Raw genomic sequence first — 24,179 nt, 5'->3', positions numbered from 1 at the left:
GATGTTGCTGTCTTCTGTAAAAGCCAACTTGGCGTAAAAGAGATGATCTCTTGCCAGGGAATATCCTGCCAGCGAGGAAATGGACAAACAACAGCATTATTTTTTTGGATTCCTCTGAAAGCATAGGAGGCCATTCTGATGATTCTGGAGTCCGCACTAGTGTTTTTCACCCACGTCCACACCTTCTCTCACTCTCACTCACTGTTCCTTTCATGAATAGGCCTGGTGTTCTTTTTATGACAGGCTTCAACACAAACTTTACCTTTCTCTTCTCTCTTTCTCTCTCTCTGTCTCTCTCTCTCTTTCTCAGAGGAATGTGTTTTATGTGGATGGTATTGTGTGCGGCATATGGCTGAAGAGGAGCTTGAGGCCCTTCTGAGACTCTAAACAGCCATTTTTCTATTCCGCCCAACTCTCTGCTCCTTTCTCCCTCCTTTCATCTCTCTCTCTTTCCTTTGCTTTCTTTCCCTATCACTCTCTCTCTCCTCCGTTCAGTGATGCGTGAAGCTCTTTGGCACTCTGTGCACCATGGCTGTCCTTTTTGAGAGGTAATGCTCTTGCACTGAATGCCTTCCTCTTCTACAGGGTGTAAATCTTTCAACCTCCTCTTTCTTTTTTTTCTCCTCTATTATTCACTCTCTCTGTCCCTCGTTCAGTTTGCATATTCCTTTTTTCTGAGGACCTATTTATAACCCTTCCTAACCAGTGCTTAAAAAGTCCTTATAGCTGCCAGGCAGTTATTTCTCAGTCATACAAGACCAGGCTCTGATCTTTATGAATGGGAAAAGACCAAAAAATTTAATGAATGAATAAAATGATAAATAAAATCTGATAAAGACCTTTTTTTTTTTTTTTAGATAAATTAGCATTTATTTAAAATATGCAAGATCTTTTTTGACATGATTGGCTTGATCGGGATACTGCGCTTAGGCAGATCTCTATATTGATGAGGTACTTCCCTACAGAGGTTATAAATTAAGAGATTAAGATTCTCTCCTACCACTCAACTTGGTGTCTGTTTATGGACAAACTTCAACTCTTCAACAAAATAAGTGAAACAGCTTGCTGGTTATGCAGTGAGTGGAGCAGAGTCATCACGCTAGCAAGGAAGCTCCACTCGATATGGAGATCTGCGCAAGCACAGTAGCCTGTAACTTTGTGCATTATTGAGCCAAACACTATAAACTTATTCAAAAGGCTTTCAGCAGTTGTTTAAAATATGTTTTTGAAACTGTAATTTTACTTTTAATTTTAGTTTCAAGTATTTGATCTATCCCCATTCATACAAACAAGCACCTGGTATTGTGTGACTGTAAATTACTGCCTAATTGTCTTGCAAATATGGATGTCAAGTAAACAGATGTGCCTATAAGGACTTTCATTCTCCACCAACACAATAATATGTAGACTGTAAACAGATGCCAAAATTAGACCAAATTAAAAGAACACAGTTGTGGAAACTGATATGTAAACTTGAAAGAATATATATATCATCAATATATAGGTTCACAACAAACTAATCATAGACTGCTAGCATCATTTAGCTTTTAAACTGCAAATTAAAAATAGAAATCATATACGTATATTTGATAAAGCTTGGCAATTGACATTATCTTACATTTTTGTTCACATTTAACAATTAAATGCTACATTTTAGAACAATATGAATAGTATAATGCCAATTTGCCTCATTTTAGTTAATCTTTTGGTTTTTGCTTGAGCATTTTTGTTCAATTTGATCTGTAACAGACAGATGTAAAGTGATACATATAGAGAAATAAGTACTGAAATAACTATAAACAAGAATAGATAAATATGGGCCACTGTAATGCCTGCTACTGATAGCGCTTGGTCTCTCCCAAACTCAAGCCTGCAATCTCCAGTCTCTAGAATACAATGCCCAGAATGCACCTCACACTGACATCAATCCCTCCCTGTGATCACGTGACTTTGCACACGACACTTCCAGGAAGTCAATCACCAGAATATTAATCTCACTTGTTCTACACCCCATAAATACACCTTCTTTCCACTCACTCCTCGCCAAGTTTTGTAGGCTTCATTATTGTGTTCTTGTCTCTCGTTTATGGTATGTTTACTCTTTCTGGCTGCTGTTTTTCAGTTTTGACCCAGCTCGCTTTGCCACCCCTGTGTATCTGTGTTACTTCTAATAATCGGTTTGATTTACATCTGCGCATGTCTGTATTCTGTCCAGCAATGACAGCTAATGCTAATCTTGGGGATAAAATGTAGGTTTTAACTACACTGTACAGTTAACCATATACGCATATACTCACTCAATTTATTAAAGAGTACAGCTGTGAGGATTTGAATGTATTCAGCATCAAGAGCATGAGTGAGAACAGACATATGCATGCATATGCACATCTATTTCAGCAATGGGTGCAACTTTAAGTAACTTATAACTGAATGTATTTTTAGAAGGGGTGTCTGCAAACATTTGAACATAGTGTATAAAAGACAAACTTCTTGATCTGTACAAAATCAAAGTTGACTTTTGCAAGGTTATAGTCACTATTTCATATCAGTGGTGCTGGGGTATGAACTTTTCAGAGACATCTCTGACAAATGCCAACTGGCTATTTAGTCTAAAACTGGAGGATTTGGACCATTTCTATCGCATTAGCTGTGACTAATTCCTCCTGTTGGGATGTTCCCTGGATCCCAGCAATGCCAGCTTCATCAGAAAAGTGGATGGAGCCTCATTAGCTCACACACTGCCATCACTCTGACCCTCCTACACTCTCCAAAAAATTCTGGTGACCTTTATTTTTTTTTTTACTTATCAGCATCATTCAGATATTAGAGCGTCAACCTAAATTACTTTACAACTTACTTAAATAAGTTACTTTTTTATAGGAGAAAATACTTGTATTTATCAAGCAGAATGGTAAAAAATATGCCTAAATATGCCTAAATACTTAAAATCTGACCCCCATACACAGTTGACACGTGAATTTATAAAAAAACAAAAAAAAAACAATATATTGTTTATATATTTATTACAAAATATTTCCCTCACCAGCTTTTCAGACACTAACAACTCCTCATCTAGCACATTCAGCATATGGAGCTTCTTCAGGCCTGTTGGAAACGCATCCCAGGAGGCTACTTATGAAGCTGCTTGAAAGAATGCCAAGTGTGCGTAAAGCTGTATCAAACCACAGGAGGAATACAATACATATATATATATATATAAGAATTCTTATACCAACAATACCAACACACAAACTATTCAGCTCTTTTTAGCATTATTTAATAGCTCTGATGTCTGTACTGTCACAATAAATAAGCAAACGTGTAAAGAAGTTTATATGCACTGCAGTTCAAACATATAAGTGCTTGCATCAGCACAGAATCATAATCAAGCAAAGTGATGTGATTAAGCAGTTTTAGTCCACTTTTACTTTATCATCTTGAAAAAAAGTGCTTTTACGCATTTTAAAAATGAAAAATATGATCAGACCAGTAATTAACCTTTGAAAATTAGTATTAGAAAATAAAATATGCTACGCTGCAAAAAATCCATTGGCAAAAACTAGACAAAATATATGCAAATTAAGACAAATATATGTATATTAACCAAAAAAAATCTGCCAAAAGGGTAAGCACAATTTTCTTAGTAAGATTTCTTACAAAAAGCAATGGCAAAGTCTCAAAATGAGTGAAGTAACTCCTAAATCAAGCAAACAAGTCACTGTTTTTGGACACAAGAATCAGAAGAACTTGATTGATGCTTGATTGACCTTATTTTAAGTTCAAATTACTTAAAATAAGGGACAAATTCTAAGTAAGAATGATTAAGATAATTATCCATAAAATAAGCAAAATAATCTAACACTTACACACATTGCTTAGTAAGACAAAAAGTCTTATCAGAGAAGAAAATAAGATTTATTGCCTTAAATGTAGAAAATTTCACTTGCTAAGATTTTTTTAAGATTTTTGCAGTGTATAGTTAGTACATGTTAGTTATAATTATGTAGTAACATCGGAATACACAAAAAAAGACTAAAGTTAAAGTTAGGCTAAAGTTTTATTATGATAACAAAGCATATACATTTCTATATATATAGCTCTGGAAAAAAATAAGAGACCACTTAATGATGCTGTTTTTTTTTTTTTTTTTGAAAACTTTTGGAATATAATCAAGAGGAAGATGGATGATTACAATCCATCAAACCAAGCTGAACTGCTTGAATTTTTGCACCAGGAGTAAAGGCATAAAGTTATCCAAAAGCAGTGTGTAAGACTGGTGGAGGAGAACATGCCTACATCCATGAAAAAAACAGGATTATTCCACCTAATATTGATTTCTAAACTCTTAAAATTATGAATATGAATTTGTTTTCTTTGCCTTATTTGAGGTCTGAAAGCTTTGCATTTTTTTCTGCAAATAAATGTTCTGCATGACAATATTTTTATTTGAAATTTGTGAGAAATTATGTTTGTAGTTTATAGAATAAAACAACAATGTTCATTTTACTCAAAGATACACCTATAAATAGCAATATCATATATAATCATATCATATATATATAAAAATGAATAATTAGGAAATGTAAGATTTAATGGTGGTGACGCCGATTCCCTCTACAATGCTTAAAATCATTAAATGCTTCCATTGAAATTCAAATGAAAGTCTAAGAAAATGTAAAAAAAATAATCTGCCCCATTTTTTTCTAATTTGGGGTTTTGTATGGAAATGAATCAGAATGAAATACATAAATTAACAATTTCAGTAACATTTGATGCTGTAGTTCTTGATAACTAGGTTTGGCAAGCTGCCACAGTTGGGCCCTTGAGTGATGGATGCTCACCACCCCAGGCATGTGTCCTCACTCTGTTAATAGATTAAAGGTAGACCCCTCAGTCCATCAGTGCATCCAGCATAAGTATAGTCAATCTAAAATATTAAAACTAATAATTAAAAACATCTTCAGAAATTCAGCAGATACGTGCTAGATTTCTCATTTCTTTGTCTCCAGGTTTTCATCCCTTCATCTCGCAGTCCGCCTCTAATGCCTCTGCTGCTGTCTTCTAGAGTGGTGTACGCACCATCAATATTCTGTTCATCTCACGGCCTTATCAGAAGAAACTCTTAAACCAGCGCAGAGCCAGCGTGCTTTAGAGACCTGCTTCACCAGCGTGAACAACACAGCTGCATACCAATCTACATTAACACTTACTTACTCTCTCTGAAGCACTGACCCTGCACACCCACACAGCATTCTACACCAACCACACACACACACGGACACACACACGAACACACAGCAAATACGAGCAAAGAGCTTCTTTTGTTTGGGTTCAAATAATGCAAATGTAATATTTTATCCAGTACTAGAACTGAAAGGTGCTGAATAATCACAAGCAAGATGAACTGGGTAGTCTCATCTCACATGATTAAGAGTTATTTCATGGCTATGTATGATGACTAGTCAAAAGTTTGGACACTTCTCACTTTTAGACAGAGCCCCTAAGGTGACATCATGTTAAAAAAAAAATGTGTTGCCACGTCTTATTAAGGCATAGGAAAAAGATCATCAAGGCATGGGAACAAAATCCAAATGCATGGGAACAAGTAAATACGTAGAAATGAGATGATTAAGGCGTAGGCCATGACTTATTAAGGTGACGGAACAAGTTAATTAAATCATAGCCATTAAGGCGTGGCCAAAAGTGCGCATCTCTCAGAAGGAGCTTTGATGTAATATTCAGTCTTTTTCATGAGCATTAATTTACAGAAAAGCAAGTTTTATTATTTTTCATCTATTTAACTCTTTCTCACGCCTTAATTATCTAATTCCCATGCATTAGGATCTCGTTCCCATGCCTTGATTATCTCATTCCCGCGCCTTAATAAGGCGTAACAACGTGTATATTTATTTTTACATGAAGTCAGGGGCTTAGGGGCTTTTTACTTTTACTTATTTTCTCATAGTAGATTAATATTAAAGACATCACCGCATCATTTAAGACATGAAAATGCACTATATATACAGCTCTGGAAAAAATCAAGACACCACTTCAGGTTCTGAATCAGTTTCTCTGATTTTGCTATTTATAGGTTTATGTTTGAATAAAATGTTAATTCTATACATTACGGACATTTGTCCCAAATTCCAAATAAAAATATTGTCATTTAAAATTTGCATAAAATTAGAAATTTGGTAAAATCAAAGAAACTAATCACTTTTAATTGGTCTTTTATTTTTTCCAGAGCTGTATATATATAGTATGCTTGCTATTTCTTTCCAGGGGCAGTTCTGATGAGAGACAGTTTCATCATAACGTTTTTGATTATCTTTGCAGTAACTGCACTTAAGAATACTTTAAAAGTTCTTGAAATATTTCAGATTGACTGATTTTTTTCTTTACTTAGTTGAGTATTTCTTTTCATAATATGGATTAAAAAATTACTCAAATAGGGCTATTTAATATTTTCCAACACTACCTCTTCACAACTTTACAACTGATGCTCTTAAACACATTAAGAGTCAAGAGTAACTAACTCTTAACTTGCCATGATGTGCAAAGATGTCATTTAAGCAAGAGGTGCCTAATTTGAAGAATCTAAAAAATAAAAGATATTCTGGTATTCTTTTTTGTTTATTAAATAATAAAAAAAAAACAATAAAAATAATTGAAGAAGAAGATGTCCAAACTTTGACTGGTACTGTGTGAGTCATTATTCAGCACAAATGATTATTTGTATTGATTTAGACAAAAATGGCAAAAACAAATTGTTAGGTGGAATACTAATATTGGTTGCCAAATATTTGGTGCATGCCAACTTTTCACTATTAGGCAATTACATTTTTCATATTTGAAGTATTTAGACTTTAAAATTACATCTTATCAATCTTAAAATCCTCAATATTTTGAAAAAAAAAAATCTTACCAGACAAGTTTCCTTTTATTTTTCCATTTAATTAAATAAATAATAGAAAGTGTTTTAATGATTTGAAAGATCCCTATGTTGTAAGGAATGTGAGGAATGTGATCCTGGAACCACCACTGAAGGCATGCAGCTTATAAGAGCAATGTATTAGAAAAGAGCAATAAAATCAACTATAAAATAAAATCAGTCCTGTAATAAAGGGAAGGAAATTATGTGTGAAGTGATGGTTGGTCTATATGAGTGTGTCTCTGTGAGCGGGTCTGTTTTTTTCTTACCTCAACAAGGTGTGGAGTTGGGTTGAAGCCGCAGAGATTGCAGACCTGTGTGTGGCACTGGGTGCAGGAGTTGTAGTTGGGAGGCTCAGTGGATCCTATGTTAAGCTCGGTTTTACACAGTGGGCAGTTGACTTTAGGCTTCTGGCTCACTGGCTGAGGCTGCTTTAGTGGAGACTGTTGCTGCTGCTGCTGTGGCGCCTTCTGATGATGCGCTGGCGACTGCTGCTGTGGCTGCTGCTGCTGCTGGGGCATATTTTGATGATGCGGCAATGACTGTTGCTGAGGCGGATGTTGTTGTTGCTGAGGCGGATGTTGTTGTTGCTGAGGCAGATGGTGTTGCTGCTGTTGCTGAGGCGGATGCTGTTGCTGAGGCTGTTTCTGCTGAGGGGCATGAGGACCCTGAGGAAAGCCTGGTTTGACTCCACCGGCAGGTCCTGTTGCAGCCTTAGATCCGGCACTAGCATCGCTGAACAGCACTCTGGGGCCCTGGTTGCCCTGTTGTTGACGAGCAGATGAGGGCTGAGGCGAGGGTCCACTTCCAGGGAGAGGGTCCACAGAGATTAAGGTGCTAGCCTGGTTCAGCAGGGATGCTCCAAAGCCAAACAGCTTGGTCAGGCCATCCTGAGGAGCAGTAGGAGCGCCGTGGACTGAGGCAGGCCGATGAGCCGGTGAACTCCCAGCGCTCCGTATCTGATCCGGTCGACCTCCGTAGTGAACTGGAGATCCTCGACCGAGGTCCGGCTGCGATGGGGCCTTAGCCAGGCCTGGTAAGGGCACGGCTCCTGGGTGAGGAATGCGGGGTCCGGTCTGTGCCATCCCACCTGGACCTCTTTGACCAAATTCCCCAGCTTGACTCTGTGGAGCCTGAGGCCCTGATTGGGTTCCTAGATGTGGGTATCCCATTTGAGAAGGTCCAGTTTGGGTTGCAGGGACTGTCTGAGATCTGGGGCCTGACTGAGGGCCAGTCTGGTAAGGGCTAGTAGTAGTAGTTTGTCCTGTTTGTCTCTGAAGGCCTGGAGAGGCTTGAGGTTGAGTCTGGGGTTGGGTTTTGGAATATGGCTGGGTTTGGGGTTGGTGGTGGGTTTGAGGATGATGTTGGGTTTGAGGATGATGTTGTTGGGTTTGAGGATGATGCTGGGTTTGGGGCTGATGTTGTTGGGTTTGAGGAAGATGTTGTTGGGTTTGAGGATGATGTTGTTGGGTTTGAGCATGATGTTGGGTTTGAGGATGATGCTGAGTTTGAGGATGATTCTGGGTTGGAGGATGATGCTGGGTTTGAGGTTGAGGTTGAGTAGAGGCCTGGGAGTAGGGAGGGATGGGATCCGGTTTAGGTTGGTGGGAGGGAGAGTGTATGTGCTGTTGGCTCTTGGATCGAGGTGTAGTCATGTCCATCCCCAGTGCTCTCTGCATCTGACAGTTTAGACAAAGCCACTCTTGGACCTGTGGAAACACACAAAAACACACCAATTAAATCACACACAGAATCACCTTCTTTCTTTTATTGCATTGTATTGCATTGTGTACATTTCATCCAGTTAGATATGGTTTCACACTGCAGTTTAGTGAGCAGTTTAAAATACTTTACTACTTCCTGTCATCATTGCCCAAATGGACTGTACTTCTCTGTACTTTACACTGATTGTTTTGTAGAGTATTGTCAAGTGTGCAAGTTGCCTTTCCAGTGCACCCATAGTGCTGCTAGGTGTGTGTTCACACGAAGGGGACATTTTGACACAACACTGATTTCTTTTTCTTTTTCCATTGTTTATTGGGTTACAGTAGCCTGCCTGAACTTACTGTAATTAATCAGAAAGTCAAAACTATCCAACATTTTTTTTTCACATTTCAGGTGAACAGAACCATGAACCAGTTAATCTGGACATATGGATATATTGGTCCTTTGGTTTGCGACAAAAGGACCTTGGTTTGGGCCAAATCGAAAAGTCCACCAAAGATCCGGTTGGTTTGTATGACACTCCTATAGAAATGGACTCTGATGATTGACTGTTGTTTAGGTTCATTTCAGTCAGTGGAGCCCCTCTGTTTTCCACCACCAAAACAACAACATGGCAGAAATTAACCTAGACACACACCTCACTTCCAGACCACCACACCCATCAGTGTAGATTTATTCCTTAATTTTATTAAAACGCTCTTTTAACAGTGTGGGCATAAAGCATGAAAACAACTGTTGACGAGGTGTTAGATAGCAAAGAGCATCACAATGTGCCTTGCTCAGGGTGTTCGATAGGGCCCTTAGGTGTAATGTGATAAAAAAAAAAATGTATGACATTTTGTATCACACAAATGTGCTACTGGAAAGTTATTGGAAGGTTAAATATATATTTCATAGTAAGCATTTTGTGTATATGTGACAGAATATATAATTAGGTCTCTCACTCCCATAAGGGAACCAGAAAGGGTTTATGTGTGTGTGTGTATATATGGGGAGAGAGAGAGAGAGAGAGAGAGAGAGAGAGAGAGAGAGAGAGAGAGAGAGAGAAAGAGAGAGATGGGAAACACAGGACGTGACAGAAAGCAGAGTCTGCATTTTACGGCCTGAACTTTTCAACACTTATCAAATCAGCTTATCTCTCTGCTGTTACCAGTTACCTCTCATACACTCACTTTCCATTCCACTCTCCTTCCTACACACACACTTTCTCCCAATAGCATCGTAACAGTAAGGTCACCACAGCTATTACAGAGTGCGCAGTGATCACTGTACCATCTTATGAAGATACGTGGGTTAAGATGCTTTAGGGAAAACTCAGCTACACCTACCTGAATATCGCTAACAGGCCAAATTTCTTTTTCCATTTTCAGCCTGACCGCAGTTACGACTTTATAGCCTATGCCATCTTCTCGAATATGGAAGAGTCATTGAAAGTTTGCATGAGTCACGAGAAGTGATGGCATAGATACTTTGAAAATAGCTACTTAGATTACTGATTACACCTTTAAAAGTACATTAGGTACTTTATAGATTACTTGATTTTAAAAGTAACTATATAAGTCATATTACAGGTTACTTTATATTTACATTCAGCAGCTGCTAAACATTTTAATTGCTGTATTTTTCACAATGTACGGCACACCTAAAATTCTTACATTTTCCAGAACATTTTTACAGTTTCAGTTATTCAGCACCAAGACTCGAGACTGAAGCAGTATTAGCATTAGCGGCTAACAGCACTAAGTCCTAGCTCTTTTGCCATTTGGAAGTGAGAATTTTAGATACTTTGATTACTAATTACACCTTTAGAATGTAACTTATTTACTTCATGGATTACTTGATTTTAAAAGTAACTAAGTCAGATTGCAGTTTACTTTATATTTACATTCAGCAGCTGCCAACATTTTAATTATTGTATTTTAGCACTATAAGGCACACTTAAAATCCTTTAATTTTCCAGAAAATTGTTGTCAGTGTGCCTTATAATCCAGTCCGTTATAGTTTAGTTCTCCAGCACTGAGACTCCAGATTGAAGCAGTATTAGCATTAGCTACTAACTGCACTAAGTGCTAGCTCTTTTGCCATTCGGAAGTGAGTATTATCAGCCTGTAGCCTGTTCTTAACCCCGGCTAGCACTACTGAAGCAGCATTAGCATTACCTGCTAACCATGCTAAGCTCTCGTTTGCTCTTTCTCCATTCAGAGGTGAGTATATTGGACTATAGCCTGCTGCTAACCCTGGCTAGCATTGCTGAAGCAGCATTAGCATTACCTGCTACCTATGCTAAGCTCTAGTTAGCTCTTTCTCCATTCAGAGGTGAGTATATTGGACTGTAGCCTGCTGTTAACCCCGGCTTATCGCCCTGGGTTACCAAAAATTCCTCAGTGTAGCGCTGTCAGTATGGAAATCTAAGCTTACTTTAAATAAATGGAAGCATTTTACTCACCCAAATAAACAGTTTTCAGGAGAGAAATCTGTCTAGATTAACAACCAGTGCTCGTTTGACTTAAAAATAATGTGCCTTATAATCTGGTGCACCTTATATATGAAAATAGACCCTATAATCCTGTTTACCTTATACTGCGAAAAATACTGTACTGTACAATATACTGTAATATAATAAGAAAAGTATTTTGCATCTATTAATTAATAATAATAATTTTTCAATATGCTCTACAGATGATGTGCCTATGTAAGGATATATAAGCAACTCCTTCACAAATACTATTAAATTAACACAGCTGAACCTCTACATCAGTATCACAGTATGACACTAATACAGTAAACCAGTTTTAATGATGCATCACCAAGCGTCTGAACTAAAAGCTCTATTATCTCTCCTGCACTTCTGATTTCTCTGTGATAATCGCCCCTGTGCTTAATGCTGAAACGTGTGGGCTGGGAGTTGTGAGTGGTGTGAATGAGTGCAGAGAAAGAGAGATAGATTTCCAAAGAGGGGAACAGTGGGACAGAAAGGCAGGTTAAGAATTGATCTCATAAATTATTTACCTGAGATAAAAGCGCACCAGGTGGGAGGCGCCATTTGCAAAGCACACGCTAAGCAGCCAGTGCGGTATAAATTACAATACAGATTACAAATGAATAGAAATGTTGGGCGTTTTTGTGTTGGTTGACTTGCAGTGTTTTAAAGTAAAAACTAAAGCCCTATCCGGACGGGATTAGTTTCTCAGGGGGACATTGGTGAAAAATAATTTACACTTCTATTCAGTGATAAAACTCTTGCATCCAGACTGCAATAGAAAAAACAGCTATTTTATTAAATGCAAGTTGACTAAACTCATAAAATAAAAAAATTAGAGGACCAAGGAGTTCAGCGATAAACTATAGTTAAATCAGCCTGTCTGAGAAAAACACACACATGGTTGTTCCAGATGGAAATAAAATCACAGAGGACCCCCATAAAAGAGAAAATTAGCCCAGGACCCCCTAAGAAACGAATCCTGTCCACATAGGGCTTTAGTCTCCCTTAATTCATCTACCTGGATTTGGCTTGTTAAAGTGTTTAACACCTCAGTGACAGTTCTAGACTGAGAATTGTCCAATCAGAAATATCCAGTACCATTGATGAAGGTGCAGAAGCACTGCGCCATTAAACTAGCAATTTGCAAGTCTGCAAGTCAGGGTGCATGTTTCTCTTAAAGGGAATTGCCAGTGCATTGCTGATTGGTTTATTTCAATTACGACCGAAACAAACCCATGATTAGTTAAGAGAATTAGTACATGCCTTTTGTGCTTTTTGAGCTGCAGAGGGTGTACTTTTCCTGCTGTTATGATAGCAAAGACACACTGACACACCCTACATCAAGCAACACTCTGCACAAAGAGTAGTAGGGCCCCTAATCTGGTCTTTCATTCTCCCTATGGTAAAAAATACAGTATGTGGTCATGCAATATGAATTTGATTGTGTAGGCATTTACTCTTAATGAAGCAACAGTGGTTTTGTTCTAGCCTGTAACTGGGAGTTCTAAGAGGTAACAGACTGCAAACTTACTGTTATTTCTAGTTTATGTTTTTCTAGTGAATATTTTCACTTTTTTTTCCTGTAAATATATTCACAAACACATACAGCCTTATACGGGTGTGCAATACAACAACATAAATCAGTGCTCACAACACTGTGAGTTACAGAGAAGAAGCTAATGCCACTCAGCCAGAGCTGAGTCTGACAACAAATGCTAGTGCAATTTCCACAGCCTGTCACAAGCAAGCATCAGTGCATACTGTTATCACTCTGTCTCTCTCTCACCATCTCTCTCTCTCTCTCTCGCGCTCTCTCTCTCGTTCTCTCTCACTCTCACACACACACACACACACACACACACATTCACTTCTGCAAGCTTATAAACACACCAGATGCCATTAATAAAAAATTCATACGACCAGCAAGTTTCAAAATAATTTTTGCTTCACAAACACTTCACAATCACACTCCAACCGAAACAGACCTGACAGACAAAGTCGCGCGGCACAACCCACATACAGCTGTACACTCTAAAAGCATGTACACTGATTGGCCACTTTATTAGAAACATCTACTGCTTTTCTTAAAGGACCACTGGGAATTATATTTCATTGTAACTCATTACATCAGGAAGTATCATCAGATATTAAGGAAGATCAGAAAGTATTTTCTTATTAGAACTGTGTGCTACATCACAGTAATCTCTGTAGATTACCGTAGCCTCCGAATTTGTCAACACCATTTCCCCAGTTTCATTTCCACACTCAGGGTTGTCCGGTATAGACAACAGCTCGCAAACTGTGTACAGCAGCCATTGAAACAGGTGAGTTGACTGAAGTAATCTCTGAGCTTCAGTAAGGTTTATTTGGCTCGGCAAGCACACTGTAAACACAGAAGTTGTTTGAACTCAAATGATTTAAGTCTGTTTTACATAAAATTGGACATTTCTAAACAATACTCAACTATTTTGAGTTAGTTGAACATTTGTGGGCACTTATATACATTCAAACGAAGATCTTTGAGTTGAACCAACTTATAATAACTGAGTTTAGTCTGTTGCCATTAACAGCTTCTTTTCCATTGGCTTCTGTCACAATCTATTTGCATACTGGGTGTGTCCAACAGTTTCTGACACTAAACATCAGTGTGTAGTGATTCACCCTGGGAATATTAAAATATTTGAGCAAACCAGCTGCCTTAAAAAAATTAAGTAAACTCAAATTACAGTATGACAAAAATAAAAAATTTAAGTCAACTTCCCCTTTAGTTGTAATAACTTGATGTTCTAAGTTATGCTAATTTAAGTTTTTGTTACGTATTACTTGACTTTTTAAGGCAACCAGTTTCCTCCATTTTTTTTAAGTAAATTCCTGAAACTTCAACCAAAAGCTATCTGAGTTATTGCTTCTCTCATCTCTCTTTTAACAAATACCCATAAGCTGATGGTACGTTTCAAACTAGCAAAATAAATGTTGAATACTTACAAAAAAATACTCACTTTAAAATAGTCAAGAAATGTCTTTTTTTTTCTTGTGTTTTGTCTGACAAATGCCATTGAATCATATTTTTATCAATATAAAAAAAAAATACGAGGAGTAATTTATTCTTCTTGCTAAAAAATTAGCCACCCCGCTGGAAAAGGGCTGACAGGTTCTTTATTTATGAAGATTAACTACCGTAACTGTAATGTAGTGCTTATAAACCACCAGTAAAAAAGCACTGTAGTGTCTGTAGCAGACGACTGTATGCAAAACAAATGGTTTAGCATGTACTTTAACATGCTTGCTGGAGTAATCTTAATAAGGATGTCATGATCTCTCCAGTATGAATGATGAAGACTCTTCAGGAATCGTCTCAGAACAATGCTGGGTAGCTGTCATTGGCTATCAATGAATTAGCGCAGTTTTTTTTTTCTCCATTCCAGTCATGAATCATGATATCACTCTGGTGACAGTAATGAAACTAGTCCAGCAAAAATGAATAATACACAAGTGGGAGAGACAAAGTGTGATTAGCTGCTAATAGGATGAAATATACGTACAGCCCTGAACGCTTGTATTGTTCTCAAAATGTCTTTGCTCTTTTATTTAAATGAAGAATCAATTTACACCCCGGCTTCTACTTTTCTATTAAACTGAAGGCCCTCATTTTCTTCTGAATTGAAGGGAAGAAACAGACAGGGAAAGGCAAAGGTCTCGCAATTGATCTTCATAAACTGGGTTTGACAATTAGTTAAAAAAAAAAAAATCACATAAAAGAAAATCAGAAAAAACAGATTAATGGTCATTGTGCTCGCAGACGTTTGAATTACCCTGAAAGAAAGACTGTTATAGACAATACCAAGGAGGTTAACAAAATGCAGCTGAATTTCCCGATTGGCCAATTAACACCCACAGACGGTATGGCTATACAGTAATTACAATACACAATGGCTGCAGACAGCTTTAGAAATGGCATGCTTGCTCCAATCTATCTATTAAGTTCTGCAGATTTATACATTGTACTCAAAACTTGCCAAGGAAAATGGCCAAAGATGTCCACAGTGAGATCTATGATTATATGATATGCACAGCATTTAAGAGTTTAACTTTATGAGTGCACAGCTTATATGATGAAGTTGAACATGTAGGTATGTTGGGACCACTTTAAAATAGGTCTCCCTTATAAAGGATTTGATCAATGGCTACTAACTAGGATGTAAAATCTTTAATAAGCAGTTAAAACACATCAATAGAAAGTACAACAGGCATTGGTGGCCTGGATGTAACCTTGTCTTTTCCATCAGTCAGCATTAACATATCTAATAAATTAACAGAGAAAGTCAGTTAAATACAATTAAACTAATGTAATATGTAGTTAAATTAATAAAGTTTACATGAATTAATAAAGTTAAAATATATGTTAACGCTGACTGATGGAAAAGACAAAGATTAACAGTATAAATTAATCACTATTTGGCAAAGGACAAGCCACTGTTTCCCTTTATTTACAATGTAATTATTAATCATTTAAAGACTCATTTATAAATCATTTATAAAACCTTTATAAAGTAGCCTCATTTTAAAGTGGTATTGATATGTTTAAGAGGGGTCAAAATATATTATATACCAAAATCCACAGAATGTTTCAAGTGTAGTTATACAGTATTTCTTTGCACTATAATGCTCACTTAAAATACTTTCATTTCCCCCCCAAAAAAAATTGTCAGTGTGTCTTATAATCTGGTGCACCTTATGTATGAATTCTACCAGTCAGGTATTAAGAAGCAGTAAAGCCACTCCACTAAAGTACAGCGTTATACAGGAGTTTCAGTGAAGTTTCTCCAACACAAGACTGGAGCAGCGTTAGCATTAGCTGCTCACCGCACTATGTACTAGCTCTTTTGCCGTCCAAAGGTTAGTATTATTAGCCTGTAGCCTGCTCCTAACCCCGGCTAGCCCTGCTGGAGCAGCATTAGCATTACCTGCTACCTGCACTTAGCTCTGTAGTCTGCTTATTTATTGAGTTAAAACAAGCTACATAGGATTAACCGCTAACTAAATCTGGCTTAATATTTCCTCCGTGTAGTGCTGTCAGGCAGCATTAGCTGCTAATCGTGGCTAGCCTTGGTGGAAATCTGTAAATCTAAGCTTACTGTAAGTAAACAGAAGGGCTTTACCCACCCAGGAGAAATCTGTGTAGATTAACACCCAGAGCTCATTTGACTTTAAGAATTACAGTTTTGCTAAGCTTAGCTTAGCTTTTACACTTTACATCTGCTGAATTAGAAACACCCGTGTTCCTTACTAGTGTCACGTAAAGCACCTTATAATCCGGTGCGCCTTATAACGCGAAAATACGGTACAATGTAGTACAAGCAAGTGCATCTACTGCAACCGTGACATCTTATCAGATAAAAAAGCTGATGTCTCATATTCAGTACCCAAAAAATGCACTGCTCTGCAGTAACATGTGGTGAATGTCACTATTTGGCAGGGATCAGTCTGAAGCGGGAGGTATGATAACTTTATAAAAACCAGACCATCCTTATGAAAGTTCCAAAGCTTTCATGTCATTAAATTCTAACTTCACTGAATGTTCCCACCATTTTACAGGTACATGTCTTTCCATAAGTGATCTTCCCAGAAAATGAAATATAATGTAATGTAATGAACCCCCTTGTTATTCTAGCCGCAGGAGCCTTGATGCGTCTGTGGGAGACCAGTTATCCTTCTTGGTTCATGTTGCAAAATCTGATCCCGTCATTCAGATTTCTCCTTTACCGCATCTGAAAGTCTTACAGGGAAGCGGATCCAGATGTTTGATGCTTTAGTTATGATTCAAACCTATTCTACACATAGGTCTATTTGAGTTCCAGTACTACTTTAAATTGAATTAGGTAATTAAAAAAGGGTATCAAGCATGCAGGTATTTCTCAGACGGATATGTCAATAATTACAGGTGTAGTTTGATTACTTTGCACAGGGCGCTACCGTACATCCTGTGCAAGGCTCAACACAATGCTTGTTGCTATCTTACACCCGGTTAACAGTGTATTTTCACGCCAGTTTATGAATATATCTACGCTAATGGGTGTGGTGGTCTGGAATAAGGTGTGTTCAGGTCAATTTCTAGCATGTTTCTATCTTGGTGGCAGGAAAAACAGGTGCGGCACTGACTGATTAAAACCCTGACAACAGTCAGCAGTCAGCCATCTAATTCTATCTTAGCCATGAAGGAGCACTGTTACACATACATATGAACGCCAGATACATATGAATTCCAGCTTTTAAATCAACAATAAACAGAATAAAGAATAAAATAACATTGCTATTCCCTTAAATAAGCTGCTGGTATACCTTCATACTGTGAACTTTACAGGTCAGTATTCTCTGCTGAGAATGTTGCGCTGTTAAGATATCAACATGCCAAAGTCATAGTGCACCTGCCTCTTAAAGGGAATTACAATTGACGCACTGATTGGTTTATTTCTGTCACGCCTGCTACAGACTCTGTAGTTCTGAACTCCAACTCGTCTGTTCCCATCTATGGACAATCCCCGGTCCAGAACTACAATCCCCAGCATGCACCTGACAACATCACGTGTTCAGACTCAGCCAATCGCAGCTTACTCTCACGTTCGATGTCACCGGAATTTAAGATTGTGTTCAAGTGTTTGTAATTTACTCATATAAATTAACCCGTCTGTTTGTTAAGTATATTGCAAAGTATTTTTTTCTGTTTAACAGATGGGATACAAGTATGCAGGATCTACAAGCCCAGCTGCAACACATGGGGGTAAATATGCTGCAGGTTGCCTTATAGTTATACAGAACCTGTATAACTTTATACTCAACTGTATCTCATCTTGTATCCAGTCTAATGGTCCAACAACAGCCTTTAATTGTACACTCTTCCCCAGTTAATACATATATAAATTTATATTCGATTCCAACAACTCCTTCTTCAAAGTTGTGCTTCTCGAGTGAATACTTGTGCACCAGTACTTCTGATTATGCGACTTATTTGTAGCTTCCAAGAAGCTATAAAAATTTGGAACCAATTGCAGGGATAAAAGTCAGGAAGTGACAATCTGGCAGCTTTGGATGAAGATAGCTCAGATATGCTGATGCAAGATAATTCAAAAATCTGAATTATAAACACAAAATTTGGCTTACATAAAGTGGTATATTACAGGCTTACGAATTGCTTATAGACAGCAATATTTTTATCTCCTGGTTCATGGACCAGCAGTTGGCAAAAAGCCTGTTAGCCTAGCTACACTGAGTCAGCATGGAGCTTAAATAGATTTTTTTTATATGCTTTACAAGACTCAATGTACATCATGTGCTGATAGAAACTGGTGCACATTTCATTAACTTTTTTTTTTCACTCCTTTAAAATGTATGCAAAAGTTTGGCTGGCTGATGCTTTTCTGCACTGAAAGTCTACTCCATGACAGAGCGCTTGGATTTTTGAAAGTTCATTGGTCAGGCAGCCTATCTTAAAAGCTATTATCGTTCAGAATACCACATGCATTAGCTCTATTACACTGAGTTACTGTAGAAGCATTAGTGCCAAATGGGACACACTCGATAAAAGAGAAAGCAGTTTTAATCTAGATATTCATTGCAGTGTGTGTGTGTGTGTTTGCATTTTGCATATGACATTCAGGCTTTCCTATACTGTATGTGCATTCATGTTTATTAATAAGGTACTCACCTGTATTAAGCGATTAGGGCATAAATGTGTGAAATTCCTATTAGCAAACATACACACACTGACACTCACACACAGACATAGACATACACACGCACACACACATGCAATTATGAGAACACAGCGGAGCAAAGTGCCCATTATTCACTCTGTCAGTGAAAAGGCTTGGCAAATCATATTGGCAGCCTTTTAACAAAGCTGCCTATCAAACGCATGTAGCAGCGTGTGCAGCTAAACCCACAATGACTGAGGCTTTGTTTCCAGTGCAGGCACTGACTATTATAATGATATTATTATTAACTGTGCTTTAGAAATTTCTGCTTTTGTAGTTTGTGCGGTTAGAAACTGTATGAACTCTTTAAAACACAGAATTTCTTGAGAGAAAATCCACTGGAGATCCTATGTTAACCAATGTAAACACATAGAGGTGGGTGGTCCAGGTCCAGAAAGTAATAATCCACCCCTGGGGTTTTGTTGGCTGAGCCGCAGCAGAGTCGTCCAGGCAGTTGGAACAAAAGCCTGGGGTGGATTTTTACTTTTAGCTACTGTAAACAGAACTGTTTTAAAATTACACCTCAATTACTATCTCAATTGTACTTTGCTGGTGGTGTTCCATAGACAATTTTTACCCATTTGTTCCTTAGCTCTGAAAACTTAAAGAATTCCAGCATTCTCAAACTATATATCACAACTATGAGTTGTTTTGGTCAGCTAAGTGTTTTTTTTTTTTCAGCTGCTGTCATCATCTGTTCTCAGCGGGGTGTGTGGAAAACTGCTGGGACAAAAAACTTCAAATTGAGTGCAACCCTGCCTGCCTTGCCAATCGAGCATATCAAGCTCTCCTGTGGAGAACAACAAATGTTTTGTGCTTGCAGAGAACACTGGCTGCTCCTGTCTTCAAACTCTGGCATAACCCAGCGTACGCACAGGCAGTGGAAGGGGAGACTGACTGTATTTTTTTTAGGAACAGACCAGGCAGCAGACGGGGAGTGAGACTTAAAGGCTTGACTAGGACTATTGGGCTATTTTTTTTAGGGCCCAAGACCTTTCTGGAAGAAAACATATTTGTATTCAGTATTCAGTACCTTGAATAACTGTATGTCATTTTTTTATTATTTTATTTCTTTATTTTTTTTAAATCCCATTTTCTTACCAAGTTACAAGGCCAACTACCCAACCCAACACTTATTAGGACTCCCCTTATCACTAGTGATGCCCCAACACACCAGGAGGGTGAAGACTAGCACATTCCTCCTCCGATACATGTGAAGTCAGCCACTGTCTCTTTTAGAACTGCTGCTGATGCATTATTACTGAGTAGCATCACAGTGTACTCGGAGGAAAGCTCAGTGACTCTGTTCTGATACATCAGCTCACAGATGCTTTGTGCTGATCAACATTACCCTTTGGAGTGATGTGGGGAGAGAGCGCCATCTATCCACCCAGTGAGAGCAAGGCCAATTGTGCTCTCTCAGGGCTCCGGTAGTTGATGGCAAGCTACATAAACAGGATTCGAACCGGCAATTTCAACTGTATGTATATATAAAGTATCTTCAACATATAGACTTTATAATAAAAATAAAAATGATACTTGTCCAGAAATGCTACAAGTTTACTGCATATCCCGGCTCAGAACATGAATTATACCCCCCAACTGTAGGGGGAGCCCAGGAGAAAGAAATACCAAGCAAGTTCTTACATAACGCTGCTTAAAGTCAAAAACTGAGACTTCTGAACAGTGGTTTTGTTTGCCCAAATCAACATGAGGTCAAACAACCTCAGACTTAGACACCTCATGTGCTGGAACCACCTCTTAATAGGTCTCAGTGCGGTTCTTTTGCTTTTCTTTTGTGTGAGCTCACAGAGAGAAAGTAATAACGTCATATTACAGCAAAAAAGCTACAAACGCCTGAGAATTACAGTGATTTTGATCTTGATTGAAGGGTAATGGAAGACCTGCTGTGATACAGAGTTAAACTCTGGATCACACGGCCTCTAGTAACTTATGCTGTATATTTTTCTGCTCATAATTGAGGATGTGTTGATGCAGGTAAAGTGGAACTGGGTAAAAGAGCACAGCCCGAGGCATATCTCGTAGCTTGTAAATTCGTATCCACTTCTTCATGGTCAGTGTTGCGATGGGTCTGGAGCCTACTCTGAATCAGGAACCAGTCCATTGCAGAGGACACACACACAGCCATTTACACAGTAAAAAGTAATTCTGATGTTCTGACATAAAAAAACATGGAAGTGTTGGTTTAACACACCTTCCTGATCAACCCAGACTAAATATCATCCATTAAAGACTAAAATACTAAAGTCATTTTCTGGCTACTTAATATTCTCATCCATCTGAATTCTCCCACCCACTTGGACATGTTGGATTTCACTCTTGAGAAGTAGAGAGGCTCAGGCACCAGTTTTAAGTATGTGAGGGATGAGCTGTGTGATCAAAGTATTGAATAAAGCTGATCATACTGTTAAATTTTGACATTGTTTGACTTTATAAGGACATTATAGAAGCAATAGAGAAGGCTGAGAAAATAAATTATATGAGCAAATCAACAAGATTAAAACATTTTTGGTAATGATAGGTTACACTTAAACAAAACTTAAAATTGTTCTACTTAGGGCGCCGAGTGGTCCAGCGGTCTAAAGAGCTGCCACTATGAGCAGGAGGTCGCCAGTTCGAGCCCCCACTCAGGCAGTTTTGCCATCAAGCTGCTGGCGCTCAGAGGGAGCAAAATTGGCCCTGCTCCCTCCGGGTGGGTAGATGGCGCTCTCTCCCTGCATCGCTCCTAGGGTGATGTCCACAGCACAGGGCGTCTGTGAGCTGCTGTATCAGAACCGAAAAGAGATGGTGGCTGACTTCACATGTATCGGAAGAGGCATGTGTTAGTCTTCACCCTCCTGGTGTGTTGGGGCATTACTAGTGATAGGGGGAGTCCTTGTGAGTGGGTTGGGTAACTGGCTGTGTAAATTGGGGAGAAAAAAATTCTACTTGATGTGATTTTTAAGTCAGCTGAACAAGAAATGGTAAAATGCAAACTAGTTGCCTCAACTAACATTATTAAGTTTCTTATTAAAAGTTGGCAAAAATTTACAAATTTTAGTTGAACCATAGTTGAGGCCAAGCCAACTACTCTGCACTACTGCACATGCTCAGTTTTACTCTTTAATTAAACAGAGTCTACTGAGCAATTATGTTGGGGTTTTAACCTGATATTGGTCACACTTATTTGCATATTGGGCTTGTCCTTCCACATTTTACTCACCATAAGTGTGTAGTCATTCCATATGTGACCAGCTGGACCCAGCAAGCATATAGTCTAAATACACACAGCAACACAACACATAGCAACTTGCTCTTACAGCCTAGAACACTGAGGCCAGGCAGTTATGAACTACTATATAACACATATAGTGTATAAATCCCAAGAGCAGGCAGCAGCAGCAGCCTGTGGAGAATGACTACACACTGATGGTTCCAATTGGCTTAGCTCAGCTATATGGATCAATGACTGAATGAGTACGAGGTTAAAGTGGGCAGTGTCGGCTTTAATTCAAAGGTAATTATATATATTGGGTGAACCACAAGGCCTTTTAATATATAGTGTCTCCATTTCAGGGGGCCGTAGGTAATATGCAATACTAGTGCAAACTGATATCTTATAGTGCAATAGTGCATTCTGAGACATTTCCTTTGGAGAGATGAGATATTTATGGTGACTGTGTGTTCATTTATACACTCCACTGTCATCTGAATCACCATTTCTGGCCATAGTGGTATGGAACCACATACATACACACATACACACATACATACATATATAACAGTCAGCCATCAATTTCACTGATTAGTGACCAATATGGATTGTTGCAGCAGTTTGAGCAATGCTCTCTCTTTTCCTCTCTCTCTCTCTCTCTCTCTCTCTCTCTCTCTCTCTCTCTCTCTCTCTCTCTCTCTACCTCACTGAAACACACACACACACACATTCCAAATCAATAGCAAATTTCAGTTGGATCCACAATTTATAGTGACACACTCCCAAGGGAAATATATGTATGTATATATAAATAAATATATATATTCTATCTATTGCTCTCACAGTGTCACATGTCATGAACCAGGAGTATTAAAACCATTACCATTTTCATATATCTCCGTTATGCCTGTTCATCTAAACTTCTATTGCCAATTTGAATACACTGGATGAATCTAGTTGACCCTTTCTAAACTAAACTAATAACCTCCCTAACACACATTTACTATATAGACAAAAGTATCAGGATGTCTGATCATTATTTTTTTTTCACTGAAATCAAAAGCATAAGTAATAAGTTTATCATGCTTTTGTTGGAGTCAGGTCTCTACAGTCCAGGGAAGGCTTTCTATTACATTTTGTAGCATTGCTGTGAGGATTGTGTTGCATTCCTAATGCCATTTCACAACTTAGGGGGATGTAAGGGCTTCCTGGTCCTTTAAACAGAGATTTTTTACAGAGGCACACTTCAAACAGAGGGGTATGAAAATAAATGGCAAGATGGCGGAACAAGCGATCACACAAGAAATCCACAAATGTTGGTATTTCCCAGGTTAAAATTTAAACTAATTGTCTTGCCATTAGCTGCCAGAGCCCTGAGAGAGCACAACTGGCCTTGCTCTCTCTGGGTGGGTAGATGCCGCTCTCTCCCCATATCACTCCAAAGGTGATGGCACTCAGCACAAGACATCTGTGAGCTGATGTATCAGAAACGAGTCTCTGCGCTTTCCTCCAAGTGTGCTGTGATGCCACTCTGCAATGCTGCATCAGCAGCAGCTGGAAAAGTGGTGGTGGGTGACTTCACATGTATCGGAGGAGGCATGTGCTAGTCTTCACCCTTCTGGTGTGTTGGGGCATCACTAGTGATAGGTGGAGTCCTAATGAGTGGTTGGTTAATTGGCTATGTAAATTGGGGAGAAAACGAAATAAAAACATTATTTTTTTAAATTAACAATTAAATTAATTGTTAAAATTTATCAAATCACTACATGACTACAGTTTAATGTTAATACCATTCTCTTCATAACAAATTTTCTATTCCACCTTAAATAGTGCAATATATGACAACGACTGCAGCATTCAAGGTGGAATAGAAAAAATAAAAGAAAGTAAAAGCTAATAAAAGCTCATTTCAGATCACCATCACAGAAAAATTAAGAAAATGGACAAAAATAATTTATTGCTGCACCACCTGCCCCCTTTCTGAAGACATACAATAAACCTTAAAGTTAACTAGTTAACCAGCAGCAGCAGTAAGGTTGCTGAACTTTAGTGCTCCACTACTATAGCTACAGTATA

The 24,179-nt window shown here is 38.3% G+C and overlaps 1 protein-coding gene across 3 annotated transcripts in view; it reads right to left on the bottom strand.

Moving 5' to 3' along the window:
- The window catches only part of bsna (bassoon presynaptic cytomatrix protein a), a 183,540-nt gene that overhangs the window by 105,252 nt on the left and 54,109 nt on the right, over nucleotides 1-24,179 (bottom strand). For all 3 annotated transcript variants that reach the window (XM_049485661.1, XM_049485662.1, XM_049485663.1), the window contains exon 3: nucleotides 7,201-8,640. In XM_049485661.1, coding sequence (XP_049341618.1) covers nucleotides 7,201-8,640 — 1,440 coding nt within the window. The remainder of the gene's footprint in view (nucleotides 1-7,200; nucleotides 8,641-24,179) is intronic.

This window comes from Astyanax mexicanus, chromosome 12 (assembly GCF_023375975.1).
Source record: "Astyanax mexicanus isolate ESR-SI-001 chromosome 12, AstMex3_surface, whole genome shotgun sequence".
Lineage (NCBI taxonomy): Eukaryota > Metazoa > Chordata > Actinopteri > Characiformes > Acestrorhamphidae > Astyanax > Astyanax mexicanus.
Note: the sequence above shows the minus strand (reverse complement) of the source record. Positions and strands in the feature narration are given on the sequence as shown.